We start from the raw sequence: 27,516 nt of genomic DNA, 5'->3' as shown, positions 1-27,516 counted from the left end.
ACCCTTTGCTAGACACTGTGTAGCCTCCTGTCCTGGCTGCAGCGAGGAGGGGATCAAGCCGAGCCCAGGGACACCAAGCATTTCTTATGCTGAATCCACGCTCACCTGCACGGTGTTACTTCCCTCCATCGTCTCCCTTGGGGACGCTGCATGAGCCTGCAGTCCTCAGCCACGCTCCCTGTGCCTTCAGTCTCCTCAGCCTACATCTGCCAGGCACCAGGATCACTGCTGGGACCCATCTCTGCCCCATGTTGGGGATGACGGCCCCTCCATCTGCCCCCTGCTCAGCCTCATAGCTGCAGTTCACTCCAGCACAGCGCAGCCCACGTGTGCCCTGCGGCCGTTTCACCTGCACAGGACAAAGGCAGCGCTGTTCCTCAGCCCCGTGCTGCACAAAGCTCTGCCTGTTGGAGCAGGGCCGCCCTGCGGCCAGCGCTGGCAAAAACCAGGGGCTCTGGAAGGGCTGAGGCCACCGGCAGCACCGGAATGGTGCAGCCCAACCCAGCCCTGAGTCCTTGCATGGGGCTGAATGGGAACAGTGTCTACGCACCTTGTTTATAGGGAGACCGCTGTCCCCAGGGCTGTGTCACCCCAGGATGGCTGTGCTGCTGGCTGGGGTCCACAGCATGCTTTGCACAGGTCGGGGCAGCTGTGGTGCACCCGGCTTGGCAGTGGGAACACACACCGTGTGCCATGCAGTGCCAGGAGGAGGGTGTGCTGCAGCAGCCCCAGGGACCTGGAGCTCTTGGTGCTGCCTGGAGACGTCCCCACAGCCAGCTGGCACCAGGTAAACACCGGTGAAGCAGCACAACCCCCAGAGGCGCAAACAGTGCCTGATGGGAGCCTGTTCCTACCCAACACCTTTGTTTGCCCTGACACCTGCAGGGCTGTGCCACGTCCCCACTGCCAGGAGCATCCCTGGGAGCAGGGGGATGTGCCTGCAGGGCTGGGGCGCAGTGCGTGCTGAACAGCTGCACACAGCACGGCGCTTTACAAGGAGACCGGGTCACCCACCTCCCCCAGCCAACCACCACGGAGCCATTTCAGCCCTGAATAATTCATGGTGCTGCCGTTGGCTCAGCCACAGGCTTCCTGCCCGCAGCACAAATCGCTGCAGAAAGGAAAGGCAATCTGAGCAGGAGAAGCCGCCCCTGACCTTGGTTTGTCCTCTGCACTGCACCATCCTCTATAGGGTGGTACCTTCTGTACCCATTTACCTCTACCGGCACAGCCACCCCATCTGCACCCTGGCTCCTGTGCTGGAGCATGAGGCCAGATGGAGCCATGCTGGGAATCCACGATGCCACCAAGGAAGGGAGGAGGGGCTGAACACAACAACACAGAGGTGGAAGCCCTTGGCTGATGGATGCAACGCAGCTGGGCACCCCATCCCCATCATACTACAGAACCATGTAGGAAAACTCACCTTTATTGGGTCTGACCTGAAAAAAGGGAGAGGAACGGAGGAGGAGGGAGGGGGCCCAGCTCCATCCCACTGCCCTGAATGTGATTCTTAAGGCCTGGTCTGGAGAATGGGACAAGGCACAGGTAAAGCGGTCAGAGCCGCAGGGAGAGGCCACTGGGTGCTGAGACCCAGAGCACCCCCGTGTCCCCCAGTGACAGGGGAAGCGAGGCACAGCAGGAGGGTCGGGAGAACTGGGGATGGCTTGGGGTGCAGTGTCCTGGTCTGGGCTCAGCACTTGGTGAGGGTCACGAGGCGCAGCCCTGGGCAGGCATCCCCCTGCTGCTGGCTGTCCAGCAGCACAATGTCCCCAGCCCAGAGGGGACGTGATGTCCGTGCGTGGTGAAGGCAGTGTTGGGACAGCGTGGGGCGGCAGCGGGGAGCTGGGCAGAGCAGGCAGCATGTGGTGCAGGCCTACATCCAGATGTTCCCAGCTCAGGAACCAGTTCCAACAGGGTCAGATGCACTAGGCAGGGAGGCATGGCATGGTCACAGCTGCGCCAGTGCTGTAGGACCTGGGCTTCACCACCGGTTCCTGCTGTATGGGGACAGCACCTGCAGGCACAGCAGGATGGCACTGGGCAGCACAATGAGCAGCTCAGAGCCATCCCCACCCGGCGCCATCCCCACCCCTGCCTGCATGGGAAACTGCAGCGCAGGCAGACTTTGCACCCTGACTCTGACCAGCAGCCCAGCCTCCGCTGCCCCCTCCCCGCTGCTTGTTGCTCATTAACCCACCTGGCTGCTCCGAGCATCCCGTTGTGCTGCAGCGTGCCGGGCCTGCACGGCAAAGGCATCCTCGGCTCGCAGCGTGGAGCTGGCACTGCTGGTAGCGGTGGCACGGGGCAGAATCACATCGTAGGGACCTTCACTCTGTGGGGGCACAGGGGAAATGCAGAGGGCTGGGAATTGCTCCTGGGGAGCTCAGCAAGGAGGAGACCCACCCCAGCACTCCACACAGCAGCAATGAGAATCCCAACCTGACGTGAGGATCAGGTGCAACCCCATAGACCTTTATCTGGATCCATCCCAGCCACCTGTTATTGATCAGCTCAGTAAAAGCTCATCTCCATGGGAAGGCACCAGTGCTGCCCTTACCGTCCCCTTGTGCATCAGAGCCATCTCTGTGGGCTGGTAGACACTGGTCAGCAGCTGCCCGTTGTAGCCACTGTATGGGGACACCGGCTTCTTGGCTGCAAAGAGACAGGGATGGTGAAAAGGGTGAAAACACGGGCCTGGCTCAGCCACCCTACCCAGGAGCTGGGCCTCGTTAGCAGCTTAATGAGCTGACAGCAGCCAGCTGCCCTATGCCCTTCCCTGGAGACATCCCTGGGGTTTGCATCACTGCAGGGTGGGAGGGGCACCTCCTATGTTATTGCAGGGTCTCTCAAGTGCTGTCACCCCACTGAGGCTGCTTCCATTAATGAGCAAAGCACCAACCCAGGGCGGAGGGCCGGGAGCCGTGGGCACCCCACGCCGGGGAGGGGAGCGCGCCTGGAGCAGCTGAGCTCAGCCCCAACTGGTACACCCAGCCCGGCGTGTTTTTAGGAGCCACAACAATGCAGCTCCCAGCCATCAGGCAGGTCGTGGCAGCAGATGTCTTACTGTGCCATGCCATCATGCTGTGCCGTGTCGCGCTGTGCCGGCCCCGCAGCCCGGTGCCTACCGAAGGAGGGCTCGTCCATGGAGAAGGCTTTGTTCTCCACAAACATGCTCTGCGACTTCTGCTCCTTCAGGATGGTCTCGTAGCCCACCCCACGTGTTGGGTACACGTCGTCCTCGTAGCCTTGCTCAGAGCTGCGCCGCGTCACGTGCGTCACCTCGGGGATGATGTAGAGGAGGATGAAGGCGTAGGCGTTGGACACCAACGCGATGGCCAACGTGGGGTCATCCCAACCGGGCTTCTTGCCCACGTGTTGGTTCCCATAGAGGTACATGGCCATCCATGTCACCCAGATGGCCATGGAGAGCCCGGAGGTGGCCAAGATGAAGACGCCGTGCTTCCTCCAGCGCGTGTAGTGGCCGCAGAGAGCCGGCCAGGCGGTGCCGAAGGCGGCCACCAGCAGCACCATGACATAGATGAGCGCCATGACGAAATCAGCATCCGCCAGCCCACAGGGGTCTGCGGGTCCACCCTCCTGCCGGGCCACCGTGATGATGAGCCACTCAGCGTTGATGATGACCTCCACCATTGCCAGGAGCAGAGCCACCGCCAGCGTCACCCAACCTCGTGGGCCACGGTTCCTCCGCGCCAAGAAGTTGAGGGCCACGGCGTGAGCCAGCAGGCAGGAGAAGCAGAGTGCAAAGAGGACACCGAAGAGAAAGCGGCGAGAGGTACAGGTGGAGAAATCTGGCCCCACGATGAAGTCAAACGTCAGGCAGAAGAGCCCGAAGGTGCCCAACAAGAAGAAGGCCTGAGTGGCCACCAGGCTCTTCTTCTGGGGGTCCTGCACAAAGGGCAGGCTGGCCACCAGCACGATGGTGAGCACGAAGCTGGTCACGGCACCCAGGCTGGCTGCGGCCTCCAGCACGATGCCCCACGCTGCTGACAGGTCACAGAGGTTGTAGTAAAGCGAGGAGAGGTCCTGGCCACATCCTGATGGAGGGGTGCTCTGGGCACGGCCCATGGGCAGCAGAGCCAGCAGGATGCAGGTGGCTGCTGGCACCGCAGCACCCATCCTGCACGGCAGGCGGGTGCTAAGCGGGGCTCCAGGGACCCTGTGGAGAAGAGAAGCGTTACAGAGAAGGGGAGCAGGAGCTGGTGCTGCCTGTGCTGCCTGCAGGTGTTGGAGCATCTCTGTGGCAAGTGACCAGCACCCAGTGAGCCCACCCCGCCACAGCCCAAAGCGTCTCCAGATGTGAATCTCCTGTCACTTCCTTGTCTGGATGCAGCACTGTGCCCACGGACCTCCTGGAGGAACCAAGAGTGGGTCTGGGGCAGGCAGCAGAGCTAATGCTTGGAGACACTTGGGGCTGCATGCTAGCATGGCTTTGCATGCCAGCTCGTTCCCCTTTTTGCTTCTCCTTGCCCACTTCCCTCTGGTGGCTCTGGGCACTGACCCACCACGGCTCTCATGTCTGACCATGCACACCAGCACTCCTGCTTGCACGCAGCTGCAGCCCGGCACGGCACAGTGCGGCACGGCACGGCGTTGCCCCTTGGGTACGGGGTCTGTTCCCACTCCCAGCCCCAGGGAACGCGGGGTGCCGGCAGCCCGGGAATGAGGAAGGAGAGGGGTGAGCTGCAGCCCCTCTGCTCCCCTCTGGGAGGAAACCGGGCAAGAAAACAGCAGCAACAAGGTCACGCCGGGGCTGGGACAGGGGGGTGCTCCAGCCCCCAACTCAGTGCCGCCGCTTCCAAATCCCCGCCCTGGGGGACTCGAAGGCCCCAACCCGCTCCTCTCCCGGGGTCCCGCAAACCGCGGTGTTCGGGCTCCGCGCTGCCCCCCGGGGCCGGGACCTTCCGTCCGCGGTGCGGACACGGGGAGCCCCATCTCCTGCAGCGGATGGGTTCACCGGGGGACGGGGCCCCGCCGTCCCTCCCAGCGGCACCGACCCAGTTTCCCCACAGCCCCGACTCGGGCCGGTCTCGGAGCTCCCCAAACTTTCCGTTCAGGAGATCCCGTGGGGCTCACGGCTCCCGACCGCTCCCGGCGTCCTCGTTCTTGTTCCCGGTGTCCTCCAGCCCCGCACCTTTAACTCCTCCCAGCCCCGCTCACCGACTCCAGCGCCCCGTGTCCCCGCCGCTCCGCCGTACCGTGCCGTGCCGTGCCGTGCCGTGCCGGTGAGCCCCGAGCCCGCGGCACCACGCGCGCCTGCCCGGCCCCTCCCCGAGGTGCGGCCGCTGCCCGGGGAGCGAACCCGGGGCTGGCCGGGACCTGCCCCGCCGCACCGGGCACCGGCAGCTCGGGGGCGGAGAAGCAGGTGGAGAGGAGCGGGGACCGTCGCCCACAACGGGAGGACCGAGCGCCGGGTTGGAATCGAGCACAGAACCCACTCGAGCACCGGTGTAATGAGCTGGCGGGGTTTCAGCTCAGTCGGATGCCGGGCTCACAGCGCGCCGTGCCGGAGCAGCATCACCCCGAGCTGTAACCGCAGCCGAGCAGCCCCAGGCGGGGGCCCGAGGGGCCTCTCGGAGGAATGTCAGCTGACGGCGGAGCCCTTGGCACCGCGCTCGGGTGAGCCTTTCCTGTGGGGGTTCGGGGCTCGGTGGTCCCGGCAGTGGGGCTGCACCCGCGTCTCGGCCATGGCACCCCACAGCCACCCCATCCCTAGGGCTCAGAGGTGGGGAAGAGCCCCGTGGGGCTCGGGGCACCCATTGCCCTGCCAGTCCCGGAGGAGGTTTCCAGGCGGGCGCTTCTATTTTGGGAGGGTGAAGCAAGATAGTGAAGGATCCAGCCGAAAGTTCACCGTGCCGCCGGCGGGTCCTCCCCCAACCCGGGACGGTACGAAAACAACCGGTGGAGCTGGAGCCGGTGACAGCAGTGCCCGGGGAGCGGCACCCACAGCCCCCGTCTGCCTGCCTCCACCTGGCTCCCAGCACCGCAATGGGGCAGGATCGTCCCTCCCCGCTGGGAACACACACGTGCGCGTTCACACCAGCAGTGAGCAGCGCTGGGCGCAGCGCAGAGGGGCTCCGCCGCCTCCTGCCGTGACCTCTGCGTGCCTCAGTTTACCCAGGAAGTCGCGTTGTGCCTCGGAGCAGCGGCGCCAGCAGCGAGGCCCCGTTTCCCCACCGCCCCCGCTGCCCCAGCGCCGTGCAGCGGAGAGGCCGAGCTGCACGCGGCTTCCTGCAGCGCTTCCTTCCGCTGCACGGAGCAGAGCTCCGGCCCCGCAGCCCCTCGCTCCCACCGGCTCCCATCCATCCCACAGTGGCTGTCCCAATGGAGCCCGGTGCTGGCTCTCATGCCCCCATGCCGGCCGGTCCAACCCACCCTGCACAGCTCTGCTGTTTGTCAGGAGGTGTTTGTAGGTCCTGCAGCAGCACCGCGATGTGGGATAAGCTGGGTGCGATGCAGCTGCGTGCTGGGCCGTTTGGAGCCTGGCACGAGCGAGGGCAGATCCTGGTCCCGGTGCGCTGCTGGGCTGAGCACTGAGCCCTTCATGGCAGCACTGATGGACGTCTCCCAGCCCCGCAGCGCTCAGCACAGCCAGGAAGCAGAGCCAGGCTTCTGAGCAGGGCAGGATCAGGGCAGGATCGGGCCCGTTCCAAAACCATGGGCACGTCGGGCGCATTTTTTCCAGGCTTACCTCTCTGCAGAGCTGCAGGGCCGGGCTGACGGCTGCAGGGCGGCCGAGCCCCAGCTCACCTTGGCGAAGGTGAGGGCCGTACCTGGGGGCCAGAGAAGGGGGGGGGGGGCACGTGTTCACCCTGCCCACCACCGCTGTTTACTTCTGGGCTGGAGAGCTGTTTTCCATCTGAGCCGGTTCTGTCCAGAAAGGAGCCCCTCTCTGCGGGCGGACGCGGTTAGCACGTTTCCACCTCCCTCTCCAAGTAAATAAGCGCCGGGCGAGGGGGGGCTGGCGGCAGCCCTGGCCTCCACACACGGGGCCGGCGCTTGGGTTCAGCTCTGCCTTTCCCAGCCAGGTCCTCGTGCCCCCCCTCCAGCCCCACGCTGCGGCCCCCCGGTCGGGCTATGGGGTGGGAAATCCTGCAGGAGGGTGCGGGGTGGCGGGAGCTGCTCAGCACTGGGTTAATGTCTAATCCGGCCCCAGTCCTGCTCTCCTGAAATGCCAGAATTAATGGAGCGAGCACCTCCCGGCTACCACCCACCCCAAGGAGGCTGGGGCTGAACCCTGTTGGTGGGAGCAGGGCAGTGGGGGCCGGGTCCCCCCTGGTGTAATGCAGGGGTCAGCATCGTGCCCAGGGCTGCAGAGCGCGAGGTGCATTGCCCTGGATGTGTTCCTGTGCCCATGTGGGTCAGCCCCACGTCACGAGGTCATCCTGGGCTCAACATTATGGGCAGAGGTGGGTGGGCATCCTGCTGTGCCCCGTCCCACCGCAGTGCTGGGCTCAGCCTGGTGGGCACTGGGCTGCTCTCTGTGCCCTGTTTGGGGCAGCCCAAATACTCCAGGGCCAGCCAAGCCACTGGCACTGGGGCAGCTCTACGGGTTCTGGTTTATGAGGAATTACAGTGGAAAGGCCGCTCTGTTTTGGGGGGGATTATCCTAAGGACCTTATGGGAGAATTAGGATGGAAAGTGGGGCAGGCAAGGCTGCTGCTCTGGACCCAGCTGCTCCCACAGGGCATGGGGTGCCAGCTCCCTGCTGCTGCCTGTGCCAGCTCTGCTGGGCGTCCTGTCCCTGCCCTCTGGTGGCAGCTGGGGACAGGCAGGCTGGCACAGCCATGGCTGCTCACTCAGCATCGCAGCAGCGTGGTGGTGTAAGTGGGAGCGTGGCTCTGAGCTGTGTGTGCCACTCAGCGGGGACATGGGTGGGAGCCGAGTCATACAGGACTGCAGCACCCCGAGGGCAGCAGGATGAGCAGAGGGACTCAGATGGAGCCAGAGCCGTGCAGCATTACAGACTGAACACCAGAGTTTATGCAGGAGAGTGCAACCCCGTCACATTGCCTCCTCCCTGGGGCTGCAGAACTCACCTGGGGGCAGCTTTGCTGCCTCGTTGGAGCTGGAGAGCAGCCGTGAGCTCCCACCACCCCCAGCACAGCAGCTCTGTGGGTGTGGGCGCAGCGGGGCAGCATCCCTTGGGCAGGGTCCCACTGGGTGCTGGGTGAGCACCGGGACCCCCGGCTGGTGGCAGCCCCTCACTGAGCACGTTGTGCCCAGCAGCTGCAATGGGTTCAGGGTTGGGGGCATGAAGCGGGCGCTGCCGTGACGGGTGCCATGCCATGAGTGTGCACGGAGCACCTCACCCACAGCACGGCGGAACGTCTCGCTGACAAAACAATAGAGGAAGAAGTTGAGGGTGGTGTTGAGCATGGCCGCCATGTTGGCGATGTCCAGGGCCAGGTGAACTCTCCAGTCCCTCTTGACCGAGGCCACGTAGAGGTGGCACATCATGACAGCAGTGCGGGGCGCCCAGAGCACGATGAAGACGGTGGTGACAGCCAGGAGGAGGGCCGTGGTTTTGCCCCGGTGCTGCCGGCGGTTCCCGGAGTGACTGCGCTGCTTCAGTTTGTGGATGATGACCGAGTTGGTGGCCAGGAAGATGCTGCAGGGCAGGAAGTAGATGGTGACACAATGAACCCATTTGAGCACCTTGTCCAGCGCGGTGGGTGGGTCGGCGTCACGCCAGGCGTCCAGCCACCAATAGAAGGGGATGCCGGTGGCCAGAGCCACAATAAAGACAGCAGCGATGATCCTGCGGGTGCGACGGGGGTAGGAGACGGCGCGGTACCGCAGAGGGTGGCACAGGGCCACGTAGCGATCCACGGTGAGCAGGACGGTGACCCAGATGGAAGCGTGGTTGGCTGTGAACTCCAAAACGTTGACGATGTGGATGAAGGCGCGGGGAACTGCCCGTGCCAGGATGGCCGTCTGCAGGATGAAACCCACGAAGATGATGAAGACCTGGGTGAGGATGTCGGACGTGGTGAGGGCCAGCAGGTACCAGTATGATGACTTCTTGGTCCTCGTGGCCAGGCGGGACAAGGCCACGGCTGTCAGGATGTTCACTGGATGGGGGGGGAGCGGTGCCAGATGGGCGGTCAGACCCTGGGCTCGCAGCCCCCCGGTGCTGTGCTCAGCTCCACAGCCTCTGGTGGGGTGCAGGGGAGGGGGAAGGCTGGGGAGCTATAAACATCGCGGTGCCGCGGGGGATTTGTAGAGCTGATGGATCTATTCCATGCGTCAGCCTCAGCAATGCAAATCCCATCTGTCCCCACTGCCGTGGTGCCCACCAATGGGGCTGGGGTTACACCCAGGCGTGTGGCACTGCGGGGAGCATAGAGACCCCATACCCCAATATCTGTGGGGTCAGGCAGGTGGCTGCAGCTCTGCCCCTTCAACCCTGACAGCCCCCACCCCCTCACCTGGCAGCCCCAGGCCCAGCAGGACGCTGTAGTACACGACGGGGAAGATGCCAACCATGCAGGGTGACCTCTCCATCTCCGGCCATGTCAATGCCGTGCTGTTGGGCACCGGAATCATCGCCCTCCACCACGTGTTGGCTGCAAGGGGACACGGGGAGAGTCAGAGGGGAGAGGGAACCACCGGGGGGGGGTCATGGCATGGGGACAGCAGGGGGGCTCAGCTCGTCCCATGACTGATGGCGCATTTCAGAGCTGTAGGACACCAGGGAGGCTCTGATGGGGATGCGGCCCCCCGCCCGACCCCATTCACAAACCCCTACCCCGCGCCCCGAGCTCCTATTGGTCCGAAGGCTCCAGGATGCGGCCAATCAGAGAGGCGTCCTCCGAGAATAGGGGAGCGCCACACCCGAGCGCTGCGTTGTGATTGGTTGGAATCGTCCCAAATTAGCATTTCCCGCGGGAAGCTGGGTCCTAGTACCGGGGATGTCGCGGGGGTCGTGGGGTGACATGGAGTGTTGGGGTCCTGAGACCGGGGGGGGCCGTGTCCTAGCCCGACCTCTCATACTGACCCCATTCCGTCCTCCCGTGGCCTCTATACCGCCCTGGCTCAGCTCAGCCCCCTCTGCTGCTCCCAACCCTGTGCGTGCTCCTCTGCACCCACCCCGTGGGGGTCCAGGCGCCCCCCAGCAGCCGAGCTCGGCCAAGCCCCGACGGCTCCTGGACCAACGGAGCCCCGAGACCCCCGCACCAACTTCCTCCCGAGCTCCCGCTCAGCGCTTGCTCCCAGCCCCCCCCGCAATGCCCGGGGTTGTGCCGGGAGGGGGACAATAGAGGGGTCACCATACTTCCCTTCCTGAGAGCCTAGGGGGCCTTGGCCCCTTTTCCCAGCCCCGACCCGAGCAGACTCCCAACCCCCGGGGCTGTGTAGGAGAGTGATGCTAATTAACTGAAAATTAGATCTGGCTAATCAGCGAGCCCAGCCTCTTCGTGCCCCCCGGGAAATGGGCATCGATCGGCTGCGGCAGGATCCTATTAACCCTTCCCTAGCCCTGAGCCCTTTATTCTGCTGAGAGGCGCTGTGCCTGCTGGGAGGGGTCCGGTCCGGCTCCTTCGCCCCCCTCCTGTACCCGAGGTCCCACTCCCGTGCCCGGTGGGCTCTCTCACCTTGGTGGCTTTCGTGCCACCTTCTGGGAGCGCGGTGCCACCTCCAGTGCGTGTCTGTTCCCGCTGTTGACCGCGTCCCCGCCGGTGCCCGCAGCGTGGCACAGCTCCTGGGGTGCGTGGAGACGTGAGGCGGAGGGAGAGCAGCGTGGGCAGAGCCGCGGGATGGGATGGCCCCGAGCTTTGCTGCTGCCCCCGAGCCGCCGATGGGGGCCCCTGGGGAGGCTGAGAGACGGCGACAGAGCTCATCCCCAGCCCAGCATGACAGGGACGGTGCTCTGGGTACAGCTTGCTCTAATGCAGGTGCACGGCGTTTTGCTCACCTAGAGGCTCAGGGGAGCGCAAGGGCTGACACTTTGCTGTCCCTCCCACAGCACAGGCTCCTTCCTTGCCTCCAGGACACACGGACACAGCCTCACTCCTGAGCCAGGTCTGGGTTTGTCTGTGTGTGTGTCTGTGTGTGTGTGTGTGTGTGTCTGTGTGTGTGTACTGCTCCAGTCCCCTCGTGTGGAGGCCATGCTGCAGGGAATATCTGCCCGTGCCTCAGTTTCCAGCACAGGGATGTAGGAGCTGCTGGTGGGGACACTGATGCCCCCTGCTTGCTTCTGTGACCACAGAGTTTGCAGGAGCTGCCTGACACGGGTCTGCAATTCATGGGGCCAGTGCAGCTGCTTCTCCATCCCATGAGGCTTAAAGGGCTGAACACAGCATTGCCAGCACTTTCCCTGTGGTCCCCATATCCCTCACTCTTGCAGCTTGTGCTGCCCCGTACTGTGCCCCCCTAAAGGGTGACAGCCCCCAGCTGGGCACATTGGAGGACCCTGCAGGATGGAGACATGCTGGCACGGTGCCTCCAGGCACACGCTCCCAGCAAGCTGTTGTTTTGCAGGTGGGTGGTTAAATGAGGCAGCAGCAGATGTGGTGAGCCATTAACTGGCTGTGCTCCTGGTGGGGCCCCTTGGCCCACCTGGCCCCTGCTCCCCATTGCAGCAGGAATGTGCACCTGAACTGTTTGCTCTGTGCCTTGGGTCACCAACCTTGCCAGGCTGCAGAGCTGCTGGCTGGGCTCATCTAAGGGGCCAAGTGCTCTGTACCCCCCCCCCCCCCATCCCCTTCTGTCCCTGCTGCCCCCCATGAGGGGTTGTGGAGAGCTGGGAGCACAGCGTGCAGCTGATGGGCAGCTCATCTTCCATCCCAACTCAGTGGAGCAGGGCCAGACGGGCATCCTACCCCCGAGCTGCAGCTACATCTGCCCACACTCAACATCTGGAGACCCCATCTAATCTCATGCTCCTCCTACCCCCCCCCCCCCTGCACCAGGCTGTGCTCAAGGACGGAGCTCCTTATCCTCCATCCCTGTCCTCCTCCAGACACTCCGGATTCAGCCCCTGTCCTCAAGTGCCCTCCCCAGCATGAGGACACCCCCGGCTGTGGTGGCACTGTGCCGGGGCCGAGTACACTGACGCACAAGGGGCAGATGGGCTGAGCACCCCCTGCTTGGCCACAGCCTCCCTTCCCTACAGAGAGCCCTGGCCAGTGCCACAGCCATCCTGCCCTGCTGCACGCACACCTGGCCTTTGTGCCCATGCACTCCCTGTGCACACAGCGTCTTTCTTGCACTGAGCTGCTGAGTGCCACGCTGCCAGCACCGGGGCTGGGAGTGAGCGTGAAATGCTCTGCAGCCTGGTGGAGTTTGTGCTTCACTTAGCAGCTTAACACCAAAGCGGCAATAACTCCGACGCCAGCACTAATCCCATCAGCTCAGACAGCTACTCGATAACAGGGAATTGGCTAATATTCCCCTGCGTGGCTCCAGCCCGAGCAGGTCACTCCACTGCTGCACGCTGAAGGTCACAGCATCGCTTGGTGTTGTCTCCTGGGGGCGGCCCAGGTGCTGAGCAGACAGACCGAAATCCCATTCCTATCTCATTTTATCCTCACCATCCCACCTCCATCCCCATCTCATTTCTGGTGCCCTGTGCCATTGCAAAGCTCTGTGCGAGCTGTCGGGGTGGGCGAGGGGCCAGTGAGGGCCAACAGCAGACACTCGTGCAGCTCACTCGGTGCCTTGGCTGCAAAGGCTGGGAAAAGGGCAGGCAGTTCCTGCCGGCAGCCCGATGCCATGGTGATGGGAGGGCGAGGGCTGCCGCCGCCATGAATACCCATGAGCTGGGGGAGCCGGGAGGCTGCACACACTGTGCCCTGAATGCAAAAGCGTGTCCTCGCAGCACAAAAAGGGTTGAGGCTGCGCACGGGGCCGGCACGGTCCGACGGCAGCGAGCGGCAACGATCCCACGTTGTGCTCGTTGCGCTCGGGGCTCGATGGAGCACGACGCCCTGGGATGTGGGGCTGGGGGCCGGGGTGGGATGGATCGGGGCTGGAAGCCGTTCCCTTGGTAACGGCGGGTCCCAGTTTCCACCAATCGATGTGGCGGTGCGGGCTGGGGGGGCTCGTGGCCTACATAAGTGCCCGTCGGGCACAGCGCGCCCCGTGCCGCACCGCGCTGCCGGCAGATGCGAAACGATGGCGAGGCTGACGGGCACCCGGCCCCAATCTGCCCGCCGCTGGGGCTGCGCTGCCGCTTCCTTCCTCCTCCTCCTCCTCACCGTGCAAGCTGGTAAGGGCGGCGGTGGGGGGGGGAGGCACGGAGGGGTCTCTGGGTCCCCCAACCCTCTGTGCCCTGGTGGTGATTTGGGGCTGAGCGCGGCTCTCCAGCAGCCATTGTGCAGTGGGAGGGGGATGGATGTGGCTCCTGGTTGTGCTGGCTGCCCAGCGCGGGGCTCAGCACTGCAGGCATTGCGGGGTGTGGGACTGCAATCCCCTCTTGATCCCCGCTCAGTGGGGCTTAAGTCGGCACTAGGATGGGTAATCTGCGGGATCGCCAGCCGGCCAGAAGCAGATTGGAGAGATGGAGCCAAATTCATCAAGATGAGGAGGGGAGGCAGCGGGAGGTGTGCCAAGCATGTGGGAGGGAGAGGAGCGGGAGGAAGGCTCCCTGTACCCACAGGAAAAGAGCTCCCTGCAACATTCCCTGTGCATGGGAGGTGTGGGTTCATGGCACCAGGACGAGGCAGGGTGATGCTGGGAGCAGGCACAGTCTGGTGCCATCCCAGCATCACCCACTGCTGCAGTACTGGGACCACTGATACCTCAGCCTGCAGGGAGTCCCAAAACCAAACTTGTGTGCCCCCCCCATGTTGGCCCACCTGTGGGTTGGGGTCTGGGGCAGTTCTCAAGGCACACTCTGCCCACATGGGGACAGGAGAGGGCTGGCAGCCCGGGCTGTGTGCCAACGTGCCCGGCACAGCGCCATTTCCCAGCACGTCCCAGCTTGGTACATGGTGGTCTCAGCCCTTCTGCTGCAGAAAGGCAGCTTGTTGGCTCCCAAAGACACAAGTGTCCCCATGTCCCCTTGTCCTCCCCACATTCCCTTGGCAGCAGCCAACCCTTTGGCACTGCGGGGAGCACAGGGAGGATGAACACAAAGCAAAGCTTCCCCAGTGCCATTTTAGCCACGCATCCTGCCCTGTTGTGCCTGTGCTGGGGCACAGCAGTGGGACAGTCCCACCTCCCCACAGCCCAGAAAGCTGACCTTGGCGGCGATGCCACTGTGGCCACCATCAACCACTCGCTGACGCTGCTGCAGAGGCTGCAGGAGCTGCTGCAGAATGGCAACAGCAGCGACTCGGTGCTGCGGGTGCGCACAGCCACCTCTGATGAGGCCAAGGTCTTCCACACCCACCAGCTGCTGCTCAGCCTCCAGAGTGAGGTCTTCGAGGGGCTCCTGCGCAACCAGAGCGTTGTGACCCTGTATGAGCAGCCTGAAACTGCTGCTCTCTTTGAGAAGTTCATCAGGTACGCGGGGAGCGCACGGGATGGGGATGCCCATGGGAGGGATGCAGACAAGGAGGGAGGTGTTCCCATAGGGATAGTGGGAACTCCATGGGAAAGGGATGCCCAGAGGGATGCTCCCTTCAGTTTCACAAGGACCCGGTGGGATGGGAACAGCAGAAGGGATGGAGCCAACTGGGTAGGATGGCCCCTCGTGGACCCTGTGGGATGGGGATGCTGGGAAGGATGCAGCCAAGGAAGGAGGGTGCTCTCTCGAGGACCAGTGGATTGGGAATGGAGTCGGAGGACAGCAGTGTCACCACCCCACGCTCCACCTCAGGTACCTGTACTGTGGGGGGGTGTCCCTCCTGCTGCACCAAGCCATCCCACTGCACCAGCTGGCCAGCAAATACCGGGTGTGGGGGCTGCAGCGTGGCGTGGCCGACTACATGAGGAGCCACCTGGCCAGCGAGTCGAGCCAGGGCCACGTGGTGGGCTGGTACCACTACGCCGCACGCATCGGGGACGCTGCGCTGCAGGAGAGCTGCCTGCAGTTCCTGGCCTGGAACCTGTCGTCCGTGCTCAGCAGTGCCGAGTGGGCTTCGGTCAGCGTGGAGCTGCTGCTGCTGCTGCTGGAGCGCTCCGACCTGGTGCTGCACAGCGAGCTGGAGCTCTACACTGCCGTGGAGGCTTGGCTGGCCCGGCGGCAGCCTGAGGACGCTGTGGCTGAGCGGGTGCTGCGTGCCATCCGTTACCCCATGATCGCGCCCAGCCAGTTGTTCCGGCTGCAGACGCAGTCGGCGGTGCTGGTGCGGCACTACGGCGCGGTGCAGGACCTGCTCTTCCAGGCCTTCCAGTTCCACGCTGCGTCCCCTCTGCACTTCGCCAAGTACTTTGACGTCAACTGCAGCATGTTCCTGCCCCGCAACTACCTCGCGCCCAGCTGGGGCTCCCAGTGGGTCATCAACAACCCGGCACGGGATGACCGCAGCACCAGCTTCCAGACCCAGCTCGGGCCCAGCAGCCACGACTCCGGCAAGAGGGTGACCTGGAACGTGCTCTTCTCCCCACGCTGGCTGCCCGTCAGCCTGCGCCCCGTCTACTCGGACTCGGTGTCCAGCGCCATCCAACCGGTGCGCATTGAGGACGGCCGCCCGCGCCTCGTCGTCACGCCGGCCACCAGCAGCCCCGACTTTGCTGGTGTCAGCTTCCAGAAGACGGTGCTGGTGGGTGTGAGGCAGCAGGGCCGCATCTTCGTCAAACACGCCTACAGCTTCCACCAGAGCTCGGATGAGACGGCTGACTTCCTTGCCCATGCCGACCTGCAGAAGCGCACCTCCGAGTACCTCATCGACAACGCCCTGCACCTGCACATCGTCATCAAGCCCGTCTACCACTCCCTCATCAAGGTGAAGAAGTAGTGGGGCTGTGGGCATGGGGCTCTGCCTCCTTGTCCTCTGTTTGTAGGTAATGGGGGCCTCTCTGCTGCCTGCCTCTCCCTGTTGCCCCCACTGCCATCCCTGGGTGCCTGCGGGGAGCACAGAGCAACCATGTGGAGTGGGGACAGGGACAGCCCCTGCAGTGACACCTCTGCACTGACACGGCCACAGATTGGGGTGTGGTGGGATGGGGGTCCAGCTGCCTCCCCCAGCAGAGGACACTTGTGGAGCACAGCACCTTGTTCCTGCCTGGGTGTCCTTCACCTCCTTCCTAATAAAAGCAGAAAATGAGTGCAGAGAGTGTGGGGCATCTCTGGGTATCCCCCATGCCTTGGGATGGGTGGGCACAGGGACGCATCAGCTCTCACACCACTCCCAGACTCCATGTGCCTCCTTTTAATGCTCCAAAACAACCAACTTCAGCTCCTGTGCTGCTCTGCTGAGCCACGGAGGTCACTGCCCAGCACAGCTGTGTGTGTCCCATGGCAAGGTTTGGTCAACTGGCCCCAGCAGGGCTGGCACTATGGGCTACGTGGGGCGCTGAGGTGGGCAGGATGGGTGCTCAGCCCGCTGCTTGGCACGGGGATGGCTGTGCTTCAGCAGAACCCCCTCAGCACTGGGGGTTCCACCTGACCTTGCTGGAGGTCCTTGTCCCAGTTGCCACGATGCAGCCGAGCGGTGGGTGCCGGCCCTGCCTGGAGCTGGGGAGATGGACGGGGATGTGTCCCCTGCTGCTCTCATTGGGCTGCGGTGCTGCTGCCACCTACCCCGTGGTTGGCGACCTCGAATGGCTGCAGCTGCCTCTTTCTCCTTTCGGCACCCAGCGGCTCTTCCCTCTCCTCCAGCTTTTTGTACCCCCACAGCCAGACGCCTGCGGAGGGGCCGTGCTGGGTGACCCCCAGGAGGGTGGCTGTCCCCTCCAGGCTGTCCCTGCTGGCAGCGCGCCTCAGCTCGGGGGCACGTGGAATACGGGACTGATGCGGAGTGTCCGTCGTCACGATGCTTTTGGTGCTGCTCAGTGTCTCCTCCGTGGTGCTGTGGCACCGTCAGCACGGCACAACCACTCACCTGGCCCTGGTGCTGTGGACGTGCTGCTGTGCTCACCTTGGTGGCACGGGAAGCCCGGTGCTGGTTGAAGGGTTGCGTGGCAGTGGCTGGGAAATGCCAGGTGCCACCTTGGAGCAGGGAGCGGGAGCGCAGCTCTGCGTTGTGCAGCTGCAGCTGGTGCAGGCGGCACAGCAGGGCCAGCGCCTCCTGTTGCTGCATGGAGCTGCTCCCGCTTTGCACAGCCTCCTCCAGCCGCCGTGTGCGCTGCTGGCTCTGCTGGAAGCGCCGCTCCAGCTCTGCCTGCGGGCACAGCCCGGGGTCATCCCCCTTCCCAGGGGTCAGTGTCCCTGCTAGAGGGCCTCCGACCTGCGTGGCCCCTTGCCCTCTGCACGCATCCCAGTGCTGTGGGGTGAGTGGTGCTGCTGGGCTGGGAATCCACAAGCTCAGCTCCCCGCAGATGTGGGGTTGAGCTGTGGGTGCTGCAACTGGGGCTCCCAAACCTTCTGCTCCTGGAGTCTGCCCTGCTTCTCCAGCAGTGCCACGAAGCTCTCCCGTGCTGTGATCACATTGGGTGGTTCTGGCATATTCATGTCCATGTTCCTCCTGCTCTCACCGGGCCCTCCTGGCTCCCCTTGTCCCTCCTTGCCCCAACGCCACGCTCTCCTCTTCCAGCTGCAGGAAGCATTTTGGGGTCTCAGTGGCACAGCCCAGCTCTCTGGGGACTCCACCTGCACCCACGTACCGAGTGAGGACCCGGAGGTGACTGGCGGCTGCCAGCCGGGTGTGCAGAGCTGTGCCCTCCAGCTGCACCAGGTGCTGGCACAGGGCTGCCTGCTCACGGCAGGCATCAAGGAGCTTGTCCCGCAGCTGGACCTGGGCTGGGGATACGGGTGTCAGCACCGAGCCCTGCAGCTCCAGGGCAGCACAGTGGGGCCAGGCATACCTTGGGTGTAGCGGATGGTGCGGTGCTTGCCTGGATCTGGTGTGGTGTACAGTTGGTGCTTGAGATGCTGGATGTCCTCATGCAGGTTGGCCACAATGCTGCCTCGGGGTGAGTTGCCGAGCAGGTTGTGCTTCACCTGAAATGGGGACATTGTGAGCATCTCACTGCCGCAGCACAGCACATCCCCAGCTCAGATCCCTGAGCACCGCATGGCTGTGCAGCAGGGACCGGCTCTTATGCCCTTCCTGCTGGGGACCAGGGCTGCTCAGGAAGGGGACAGGATGCTGTCAGGAGATGGGATGGTGTCCACGCTCCCCGTCCCACCGTGGGGCGGATGCTTTTGGCGCGCTGGGCGTAGGTGAGCGTGCAGCGGGACTCCTCAAAGGCAGTGCTGGCAGGGCTGATGTGGGCAATCATCACCGTGTGGCTGTTACCACTGAGCGAGTCCTGGGCAGCAAAGCACACAGCTGAGTGGGGTGGGGGGAGCAGCCCGTACCCCCCGGCACCATCTCACCTTCAGCAGGCGGGTCAGCTTGCTGTCGCGGTAGTTGACGTGCGCGCTGCCTGCTGGTTTGCTCAGCGCCTTGATGCAGTTGCCCAGGGCCAGCAGCGACCTGTTGATGTGCGCTCCCTCCTTCATCCTTTGCCCACGGTTCTGGGTCTGGGCGGTGGGGTGAAGGCAAAAGTGTGGTAACAATAGCAAAGGGCCGAGGGTCTCCCATGGGTGCATGCCGTACCCACGCTGCCCGCTCAGAGCCTGCCAGGTCGATCAGTTGGAGTCGCCCGCAGCGCAGTCCCCGTCCCCGCACAGTGACCTGCAGCACGGCGTGAGAGCGTGACGACGTCTGGTTGGTGGCTGTGGGCTCCTGCGTCCGCCGACGATTCCCCTTCAGCAGCAGCTGTAGGACCTGGAGAGGACAAGCTGTGCTGGGGAAGGGGCTCGTTGCTCCCCGCTGCCCCCCGGACATCCCCTGTCCCACCTCCTCGGTGCTGCTGGCCGACACTTGTGTTATGCCGACCACTCGGATGGTGCCGTGGGAATCCTCCCACAGCTGCAGGGAGCGTGGGGAGGGGCTCAGCAGGTCCCGAATCACCTCGTTGTAGATCTGGGTATAAAGGGGGGAGCTGGGCTCATCCCACATGACATGGGGACCCATGGGGGACATGGCACTGCAGCACAGCAGGCACAGTGACAGCCCAGCTGTGTGCCACTCGCTATTCCCTGCCCATCCCGGAGATGGAACATCCCTGCTTTCCCACCTCTAGGTAGGACATGGAGACCTCGTGTTCTGCATCACTGCTGCACTCCTTGATGGCACGGAAGAGGTCACCCAGGGTGCGGGCACAGACACCAGGCTCACTGTCAGTGCCGAGCATGGTGTAGGTCTTCCCACAGCCTAGAGGAGAGGGGATGGCTCATCTAGGGTTGAGACTCTCCACAGCCCTGGCCATAGGGTGCCCACCCCTGAGCCCCTCACCAGTGGGGCCATAGGCAAAGACAGTGGCATTGCAGCCAGAGATGACGCTTGCGATGAGGCCTTGGGTGGTGGCACGGTACACAGTCTCCTGTGGGAGAGTAAATGGTCCCAGGGCACATTCCAGTGCCTCCATACCAGCTGGCTGTCCCACACCGTGCTCCCAGCCCCACATTCCCACTCCCTGCCCATCCCACGGACCCACCTGGGTGGATGTGGAGTCAAAGGCTGCATCAAAGACGAAGGATTTCTCCCGAGAGCGGCTGGCACGCAGGATGTGATCAGGGTTTTGCATGGGGTCTTGCAGCACCACAACCTGTTGATAGACACAAATGGGGCTGCCCAGGGCACCTGTCACCCCCATGCTCCAGGGGTCACCTCCAGCTTCCCTTGTGCCAGTGTCCCCTCTGTGCTGAGTCCCTTCGTGTTCCTGAATCATCCCATTGTCCCCAGGCAGTGGCTGGGGCTCAAAGCTGCTTTGTTTGTGGTGCCAATGGGACCTGCCCAGCCGGCTGCTCCACTGCCCGCTGGCACAAAAGCACTTCTGTGAGCACAGCCCAGCAAGGTGCCCGCAGCTGCACACCTCCAGCTGCTTTGCAATGTAGTCATGCCATAGGGATGCAGTTTGTACCCCTGCACCAACCCCAGACCCCTGCTCGTGGGTAATGCCAGGACAGAGGGGACCCAGTGCTGCCCCCATTGCAGCTGACAGCACCCCCGGTGTCTCCCAGTGCCGTACAGATACTGACCTTAGTGGCAAAGCAAACCTCATGGCTACCCAGCTCCTCCTCCTTGCACAGCCTCCAGGCCTCCCCCATAACCTGAGCTGGGGACTGGGAGAGGCAGCACTGGGGTCCCACAGCCCTGCAGGAAGGGCTTCTCCTGACCCAGCGACCTCATGGATTGCCATCCTACTGCTTTATTATTGTAGGGTCTCCGCAGGGGATATAAGGCTGCAGGTGTTCCCCAACCTGTTTTCTATGCACATCACACATGTGCCCTGCATGCAGCGCCAGGTCCATCCAGCTATGATTGGAGCATGCTGAGGGTCCCACCCTGCCCCGCATACCTGATCCCCCTGTCCCCTGCCTCGGGTCCCCATCCCACAGCTGTACCTGCTCATCCAGGCGGTGGGCAATGGGTCTGGCCCCCCTCTGAAGCTCAGCCGCATTCATGGGTCGGATACGAAGAGCCACCTGCAAGACACGGGCAGTGAGTGCGAGGCAGAGAGGACAGGGATGAAGAGACAGCGGAATGGGGACCTGCACGCTGGCCATCGCTGGATGCAGTCTGGCACTGGGCTGGCACAGCCGGCAGCCGATGCAGCCCCCGGGACCCCCCCCCATGCTGCAATTAGAGGCTCATTTTCCTGGGAAGAAAGAGAACACCGCTGGGATTGGCCTTAAAGGGGCAGCTGGGCAGTGAGCCCTCCTGCTGGCACCGGCCCCTCACTGCCTTGGGGACAGGTGGCATAGGGGGGATGGGGGAGTGTGAAGGGAGCCCCATGCTGTGCCCTCCTCAGGCTCCTGGAAACACTGTCCCACTATTGATATAATTAGTGCTGGTACTTAATGAGGTGCTTGGCTAAACTGTAAGGCTGGTGCTGGGCTCCCTCTGTGCACTGGGGTAGGACCCAGCTCAGCAGCACCAGCACCTTATGGCTGCACCTAAGCTTGGGCTGCACTGTGTGGTGCCTCACAGCATCCTCCCATTCACAGGCAGCAAACTGGCAATGGTTTCTGGGCTCTGCTGACCCCACAACTGGCTGTGATGGTTCAGCAGCAGCTTTCTACTTGTGCCCCCACCCCATAGCAGCGGGCATCCTGGATTGCAGGTGACACGCACTGGCTTTGTAGTGGGGCTGGGGAGAGGTCCCGCTGCTGGGTTCACCCCCAGCCCCACTGCACAGATGCTGCCCCCCCCATCAGCCCCATCCCCATGTCAGCAGCTGTGCCGTGGGGTGAACACAACAGGCAGCTCATTAATAATTGACCGGTGGATAAGCCGGCAGTTGGGCTGCTCTGTGATAACAGCAGGGCTGTGTTTACCCAGAGCTGATAACCCCAGCCCTGGCTCCACAGGCGGGGATGGGGGGAGTAACGGGCTGAGTGAGGGGGGCTTTACCCACACCAGGATGCCAAGATGCACCACAGGGCACCAGCAATGCAATGGTTGGTGGTTGGCTTTGCACCACGGTCCGGTCCCAGGAGGGAGATGGAAGGGAGAAAGGACACGACCTTCCCACTCTCTGCTCAACCCTGCTGTGACAAAACAGGAAGCGCGGTGTGGGAAGCTCCTGTTTATTCACACTACAGAAAAATCAGGAGGGCAAAGGGCCAGGGAGCATCTGTGAACGGCTTCACGGCTCCTGTGCGAGCTGCTGGTCCCGGCTGCTATGGCTCCTGCAGGGAGAACAGACACAGCTATAAGGGCTGGGGTGCCCTGCGGGGCCGCAGCCTCATCCCTGCACCAACCCACACACAGCCACCCCCACAGGGAAGGGGAGAGCAACATGAGGATGGTTCAAGTTGACCTTGGCAGCGTCCTTTTCCTCCTCTTCTCCCTCATACTTGGGCAGCTCGACTTCCTCCCCCTGAGCCACCACTTCCTCCTCCGTGTGTTCTTTAACCTGAAAGGCAGAGGTTGATCAGTGTCCCCTGCAGGACTCCGCTGCTCCCCACACACTGGACGGGGCCGCCATGCGGAGCTGGGGATGCTCCCACATCAGGGGATGCTCCCACAGCTGCTGGTCCCAGTACCTTGCTGCCATCTGGCTGCTGGGCCTCTGTCCGTGCCCTCCTCTGCAGCTCTGCTTCAATGACCTCAAAGAACTCCTTCTGGGCACGATCGAGTGCGTCTTGTGGACTCTCATCCAGCATCTCCTCCATCTCCAAGCCCTGACCCTCTGACTTGGCACGTTCCTTCAGCCTCATCTCCCGGTGCCGGGCTTCCAGAATCTTCTCCCTCTTGGTCTCCCGTTCGAACAACTAGGGCAGAGAGGGGCTGAGGGGAGCAGGGGACCCCATGAGAACAGCCACACGCTGGCAGCACTGAGGGCTTTGCTGCACAAGCACCCAGCTGAAGCACACGTACTGCATTGACCAGGTTCTTCTCGTTCCTCTGCAGGGTGCAGAGCCCAGAGGAGATTTCCAGCAGGGTGATGGTGCCCAGCTTGGAGCCGCAGCCCACCACGCAGCCATTGTCCTGCAAGCGCAGGCAGGACAGGGGCTCATCACAGATCTGGGGAGGGAGGATGGATGGATGTCAGTTCTTAGCCTTTACCTGGTGCCCTGGCAGAGAGAAACCCATGTGTGTGTGCCAGCAATGGGAGCCTACGTGCAAATGTAGGGACTTGAAGGCTGCTGCTTAGCAGAGAGACACGTGAGCTCCCCCATCCCCTGACCCTGCTCCCGGGTGCTCCCCACTCTGTGCCTTGTGGCTGGTGTTACTGCAGACTGCGGGCAACCCCCATATCCCCCAAGGTGAGAGGACAGGAGCTGCGGGGAGCTGACCTTCAGGCTGAGGGATGGGTTGTTCTGTTTGAAGAGGAAGTCCCAGATGTCCAGCGTCCCATCCATTTTGGTCGTGAAGAAGACAGCTGGTCTCACAGTGCTCCAGCAGCCGTCCGTCAGGTAGGAGAGGTGGTACCTGCCCGCAGACCCCATGCTCACTGCCAGATACTCTGCCACAGAGCAGGAGGGTTTTTTGCAGGGCAAACCTACTCACGCTGACACCTACTTGGTCCACATAATCGATGATTCCTTCGCCTCCTCCGACCAGATCCGAGCAGTCCAGTCACCGACCGTCAGGAAGATTTTGGGGAAGAAAGGGTTCCTGGACAGCGCGTAGATTGGCCCAATGTGGCCACTGTAGGTACTGGAGATTTTCTCAGGGGGTGTCTTGGCTTTGCGGTTGCAGGAGATGACGATGCCCTGCTCTGTGCCCACCATGAACTTGGTGGGCTGAGGGTGGGAGCAGGAGAGCAGCTGTCAGCAGGCTGGGGACCTCACAGCATACAGGACAGCTGCTCAGTGAAGGGCTCTGCAGTGTGACAGGGGGAGCCGGCTGCAGCCGGTGATGGGCAGAATGGAGCCCTGAGACACACAGTGATCTGGGGGCTTCAGAGGCTGAGCTGCCAGCAAGGACCCGTGCTTTGGGAGCACATCAGCTCCTGATGGATAAAGGTGGGTGAGAACACGCTGCAGGCTTGCCCAGCTCACACACCTGCCATGTTTAGGACACCATTTACATGTGAGAAGCTCACCATGGTGGGCTCAAACTCCAGTGTGCTGGCACCCAGAGCATTTTCCAGCTGCTCCTTGCGTGTGATGTCCAAGACCAGCACCTCGGTGGGCTCAGATAGTTTGCGGATGTCCCACCACAGGACCTGCAGGGGACAGATACTGCAGGGCAGGGGCTGCTCCCAGCCACGGGTGCTGGGAAGCCAAGCACCCCAGAGTTGGGCAGCTGCCCTGTGCCAAAGCATGTTGGGCTGTCAGTGCCTGCCAGCAGGGACCATGTGAGTGCCCAGCCCTTTCCCTGTCCCTGCCCTTTACCTGCCCATCAGTGGAGGCTGAGAAGCACTCGGTGCCAGTTTTGGACTGCAACCAGATTGCACCATACACAGGGTCTCTGTGGCTGGCCTCCACGGTGGACACTTCCACAGGCAGCCTCCCCTTCCTGATGTCCCAGTAAGCTGGGAAAGAAAAGAAGCTGTCAAGATTTGCTCCAGCTGCCTTGCCCGTTTCCTTGGAGCGAGGGAAGGGCCCCCAGCTGGGATCCTGCTACTGTGATCATACACAGAGATGCCAGCCCTGAAGGGATGAACAATTTGCTCTTCCTACGAACACGAAGCTGGATGGTGGGAACATTAAATAGCCTCAGTACTTCTTTCAGCAATCATTTCTGTGGCAGCTGCACTACAATCCCCAATGGCAGTTCATCCCCCAAGCTCCTCTCCTGCCCTGCAGAAAGGGTTGCAGCAGGATCAGATGTGGTTTTAAGCAACACCCCCAGCAGCAGTTCTTATGCTTAGTGCTGCTCAAAACCATCCTCTGTGACCTGACCCTGGCTGTGCTCTCCTCCCATGTGCCTTAAGGGCAGTGACTAACAAAGGCAGGTCCCCGGGAGAGCAGCAGCTATCTATCCGTCTTCCTCTCTGACAGGCAGCAGAAGACAGGTCGTGGTGCAGGAGCATCTATGGCTCAGTAAAGGTTGGGCAGCTGGGCCGTGGTGGCACTGAGCTGCATGCACTCCCTTTCACTTGCTTCTAATTAAGCAATTGGATGTGATGGTGCACGCTCTGCTGGGCAGGTGCCACACGCCTGGGGAGCTGTGCAGGACGTGCTGAAATCCCCCCTCCATCACCTGCAGGAACAGCCCCGTGATGCATGTCCTGTCAGATCTGATTGCTGCTGCAAATGGCAAGGAAAACATCAAAATGAGAGCAATTAAATCAAAGGGTTTGCGTGGCCAAGTAAATAACAGAGCCATAAAACGAAACTGGCAAAGAGAAGCCCTTTACCAGGCACATAAAAGACCAGCACAAAACCAATTCATTGAATTAAACGATGGCGACTCTTCCAGGCTTTTGCCACATAAAGATATGGGGCTGTGGGTGAGGCAGGAGTGCAGCACATGTACTGCTTGGTGCTCTCACCCAGCAGCACCTGGGCTGAGCACCCCAAGTGCCTGCAGTGTGCTGGGTAACAGCACAGGTTCTGTGCTGCCCTGAGATGAGCAGGTCTGTGGATGTGGTGGAACCAAGCTCTTGTTGCATTTAAATGAAGCCAGACCCTCGTTATCATGGCATCGTGCACAACCCATCTCCCTTACCCATCTGTCCGTTGTAGCATCCCCCCACCAGGATGTGAGAGTCTTTGGGGTTGTACTCCAGGCTCACGAGAGGGGATGACGGCTTGAGAACCAGCTCTGGCTTGTTGGGATTTTCTGCCAAGAAGAAATGATTAAAGAGTGATGTACAAAAGCAGCCCAGAGGCACAGCACCCTGCTTCCAATGCAGCCTGTCACACCACGTCACAGGGATGGGAGGTGCCCTTGTCTGTCAGCCTGGGGACAGACCCATGCTATCCTGACCCCCCTTTTCTTGGTATTTTTCACTCTAAAACATGGCAGGTTTGAGCTTGACAGAAGAGGGCAGTCCTCAGCCTGGGCTTATGCTGCCTCCTAATCAAGCACAGATGAACCATAGAAACACAAAAACCACATAAGAGACACGTGGCTCAGCTGCCTGTTGTGCTGGCAGGCGCTCTGGCTCATGAACTCGTGTAGTGGGATTTTAGCAGTTGTCTTCCACCTGCTGACCAGCTTTCAGGTCCCATTTCTGCCCCGCTTTGCATTGATCTGTGGGCAAAGCAGAAACCCAACCCTTGTTCACCTCCTCTAAAGTGCTGTGGTGCTTTACTACATCTGTGTGAGATGCTTTGAAGGCACAAAGTGCTTCCGCAGCAGCACCATTACTGACTAAAGCAAGTTTTCTCATCCCCTTACCGAGATCCCAGATGTATGAATCAAAGCTCATGTCTTCTGCATACTGCTGGAACTCCAGGCTGCAATAAGCCACTGCCAGCTTCCTGCATCTGTCAGGGTGCCAGGACAGATGGGTGGCTGTCCTCTTTGTTACGTTTGGATCCCTTTGGATAGCAGAACATCAAAAAAAGGATGTTAGTTTGTTAACAGCTTTGTCACAGCCCGGGATGACCATCCCCAAAGGAAATGGTGGGAATCACAATTAAAACAAGCTGCAGCCCTTAAGCATTGAGTGCAGGAAATGATTCTCCTGGGGGCTGGGTGGGGGAAGAAGAGTTGATGATTTAATACAGTCTTTCCAGTTATACATCTTTAAGAATCCAATTATGTTACCGGATCTGACTTCTAGAAATGACCTAACAGCCCCTGACATGTGCAAAGTAATCTTTGAGGGATCCTGCCTAGAACATTGTTAGAAGATGCTCAGAGCTGCCTCTGCCCACCAGCAGTGGCACTTCTGTTTGAGCTGCCCAGGCAGAACAGGGAGGGGAGGAACTAAGGGGATACAGGAGGTCTCCCCATCTTTTACTGTTGTAAAGCCATGGCTTTCCCTTTGCTTGCTCTAGTTTTTAGCAGCTTGCCACAGGGCTGCAGAGCCGGGTGGGCGCTGTGGATGGAGACGGGAACGGACTGTGGGTTTGGTGAAGGTGGTTCGACCTGAAGACGTTGATGGTTTTGGCGGATGGAGCCTCGTCTTCAAACTCATCAGCCTCCTCCTCCCCGAAATACTCCTCGTAGATGTTGATGGCGTTGTTCTGCTTGACGCAGTGCTCCATCAGCTGCGGGCAGAGCACCATAAGGTCACACCGGTTGCAGTGGGTGGGTTTGGGGGCAAGGGATGAGCGTGGCCTCACCGCCCCGAGGTGTATGATGGTGTTGACGTAGTTCTCCTCTTTCTCCACCTTCTTGCGGAAGCGCAAGGTCTGCTCCTGCTCCTGCGGGTTGAGATCCTTGGGCCAGCCGCCCTCCACGTGGTTCACCCCACGGCTCTCCACCTCCACCCGCTCCGTGTTGGCCTGAAGGGAGCGATAGGTCAGAAGCACTGAACATCCCAAGAGTGAATGGACCCCACAGGGATCACAGCACCGCGGCCTTGCCCGGCCTGCTCACCTCGTGCTCCGCCATCTCGCTGCCATGCTGCACGCAGGCATCCACCGGGTTCCGCAGCACGAAGTTGTCGGCCAGGCTGGGGTCGGGCTGGATGTCCACACACACCTTGGCGGGGCTGTCGGAGAAGTTACAGTAGCGGCCGAACTCGCTGCGTTTCCTCGAGTAGACGTGAACGATCTCCATGCTGGGTGCGGGCCGAGGCCTGGCTCAGCGCAGACAGGCCGGGCCGCGTCCGCCGTTACCTAGCAACAGCAGGCTGGCGTCACGTGACGGCGCCGCCATCTTGGGAAGGGCAAAGCGGGCGTGTCCGCTTCTAGCCACCATGTTGGGAGGGCAGAACGCGGCTAATTAGGAGCAATTAACACTGGGAAGCGGCTTTGTAATCAAGGACAGGCTTGGCCTCGCGTGCGTGTGCGGGGCCAGGTGCCTCCAACCCCAGCAGCCACAGCTTTGCGTCCCCTGCTGGCACACCGACCACAGGCCGCAGCCTGTCCCCATCCCAATGCAG

At 62.1% G+C, this 27,516-nt stretch overlaps 5 protein-coding genes across 6 annotated transcripts; 1 reads left to right on the top strand and 4 right to left on the bottom strand.

Moving 5' to 3' along the window:
* Window positions 1-1,414: 1,414 nt before the first annotated feature.
* On the bottom strand, window positions 1,415-5,240 carry GPRC5C (G protein-coupled receptor class C group 5 member C). 2 transcript variants are annotated; one of them, XM_072351985.1, is made up of 5 exons: window positions 5,182-5,240; window positions 3,129-4,180; window positions 2,561-2,655; window positions 2,201-2,335; window positions 1,415-2,017 (listed from the first exon to the last, which is right to left on the bottom strand). In XM_072351985.1, the coding sequence occupies exons 2-5, from the start codon at window positions 4,138-4,140 to the stop codon at window positions 1,985-1,987; spliced, it is 1,275 nt and encodes a 424-aa protein (XP_072208086.1). In that variant the 5' UTR covers window positions 4,141-4,180; window positions 5,182-5,240; the 3' UTR covers window positions 1,415-1,984. The 2 variants fall into 2 exon arrangements, with proteins under 2 accessions (XP_072208086.1, XP_072208087.1); XM_072351986.1 differs by lacking the exon at window positions 5,182-5,240 and adding an exon at window positions 5,019-5,144.
* A 2,785-nt stretch (window positions 5,241-8,025) lies between these two features.
* On the bottom strand, window positions 8,026-9,570 carry GPR142 (G protein-coupled receptor 142). The gene is made up of 2 exons (XM_072352232.1): window positions 9,453-9,570; window positions 8,026-9,095 (listed from the first exon to the last, which is right to left on the bottom strand). The coding sequence occupies exons 1-2, from the start codon at window positions 9,568-9,570 to the stop codon at window positions 8,026-8,028; spliced, it is 1,188 nt and encodes a 395-aa protein (XP_072208333.1).
* Window positions 9,571-12,876: 3,306 nt separating this feature from the next.
* Window positions 12,877-16,263, top strand: BTBD17 (BTB domain containing 17). Its single transcript, XM_072352231.1, has 3 exons — window positions 12,877-13,231; window positions 14,193-14,469; window positions 14,786-16,263. Exons 1-3 carry the CDS (start codon window positions 13,138-13,140, stop codon window positions 15,864-15,866), a joined length of 1,452 nt encoding a protein of 483 aa, XP_072208332.1. The 5' UTR covers window positions 12,877-13,137; the 3' UTR covers window positions 15,867-16,263.
* A 113-nt stretch (window positions 16,264-16,376) lies between these two features.
* KIF19 (kinesin family member 19) lies at window positions 16,377-20,676 on the bottom strand. The gene is given in 13 exon segments (XM_072352293.1): window positions 16,377-17,411; window positions 17,414-17,603; window positions 17,674-17,809; window positions 17,875-18,010; window positions 18,199-18,321; window positions 18,389-18,535; window positions 18,612-18,782; window positions 18,855-18,980; window positions 19,135-19,271; window positions 19,353-19,440; window positions 19,555-19,665; window positions 20,465-20,545; window positions 20,612-20,676. Coding segments are annotated over 13 exon segments (2,460 nt in total). The 5' UTR covers window positions 20,627-20,676; the 3' UTR covers window positions 16,377-16,412.
* A 957-nt stretch (window positions 20,677-21,633) lies between these two features.
* On the bottom strand, window positions 21,634-27,247 carry DNAI2 (dynein axonemal intermediate chain 2). Its single transcript, XM_072351969.1, has 13 exons — window positions 27,009-27,247; window positions 26,753-26,914; window positions 26,556-26,677; window positions 25,860-26,002; window positions 25,185-25,298; window positions 23,906-24,045; window positions 23,614-23,736; window positions 23,088-23,311; window positions 22,862-22,997; window positions 22,443-22,589; window positions 22,109-22,336; window positions 21,883-21,978; window positions 21,634-21,751 (listed from the first exon to the last, which is right to left on the bottom strand). The coding sequence occupies exons 1-13, from the start codon at window positions 27,189-27,191 to the stop codon at window positions 21,743-21,745; spliced, it is 1,827 nt and encodes a 608-aa protein (XP_072208070.1). The 5' UTR covers window positions 27,192-27,247; the 3' UTR covers window positions 21,634-21,742.
* Between the last annotated feature and the right edge of the window lie 269 nt (window positions 27,248-27,516).

Source organism: Excalfactoria chinensis, chromosome 17 (genome assembly GCF_039878825.1).
Source record: "Excalfactoria chinensis isolate bCotChi1 chromosome 17, bCotChi1.hap2, whole genome shotgun sequence".
Lineage (NCBI taxonomy): Eukaryota > Metazoa > Chordata > Aves > Galliformes > Phasianidae > Excalfactoria > Excalfactoria chinensis.
This window is presented reverse-complemented; position numbering and strand designations above follow the sequence as displayed.

Excerpts from the sequence above, each read along its gene's own strand:
- GPRC5C (XM_072351985.1), bottom strand. The coding sequence starts at position 4,140 with ATGGGTGCTGCGGTGCCAGCAGCCACCTGCATCCTGCTGGCTCTGCTG. Across the intron at positions 2,336-2,560 it reads CTCTGATGCACAAGGGGACG|AGTGAAGGTCCCTACGATGT; the intron begins GTAAGGGCAGCA and ends GTGCCCCCACAG. Across the intron at positions 2,018-2,200 it reads GGGATGCTCGGAGCAGCCAG|GTGCTGTCCCCATACAGCAG; the intron begins GTGGGTTAATGA and ends CTGTGCCTGCAG.
- GPR142 (XM_072352232.1), bottom strand. The coding sequence starts at position 9,570 with ATGATTCCGGTGCCCAACAGCACGGCATTGACATGGCCGGAGATGGAG. Across the intron at positions 9,096-9,452 it reads GCTGGGCCTGGGGCTGCCAG|TGAACATCCTGACAGCCGTG; the intron begins GTGAGGGGGTGG and ends CCCCCCATCCAG.
- BTBD17 (XM_072352231.1), top strand. The coding sequence starts at position 13,138 with ATGGCGAGGCTGACGGGCACCCGGCCCCAATCTGCCCGCCGCTGGGGC. Across the intron at positions 13,232-14,192 it reads CCTCCTCACCGTGCAAGCTG|CCCAGAAAGCTGACCTTGGC; the intron begins GTAAGGGCGGCG and ends ACCTCCCCACAG. Across the intron at positions 14,470-14,785 it reads CTCTTTGAGAAGTTCATCAG|GTACCTGTACTGTGGGGGGG; the intron begins GTACGCGGGGAG and ends GCTCCACCTCAG.
- DNAI2 (XM_072351969.1), bottom strand. The coding sequence starts at position 27,191 with ATGGAGATCGTTCACGTCTACTCGAGGAAACGCAGCGAGTTCGGCCGC. Across the intron at positions 26,678-26,752 it reads CCATCATACACCTCGGGGCG|CTGATGGAGCACTGCGTCAA; the intron begins GTGAGGCCACGC and ends CTCTGCCCGCAG. Across the intron at positions 26,003-26,555 it reads AAAACCATCAACGTCTTCAG|GGATCCAAACGTAACAAAGA; the intron begins GTCGAACCACCT and ends TGCTATCCAAAG.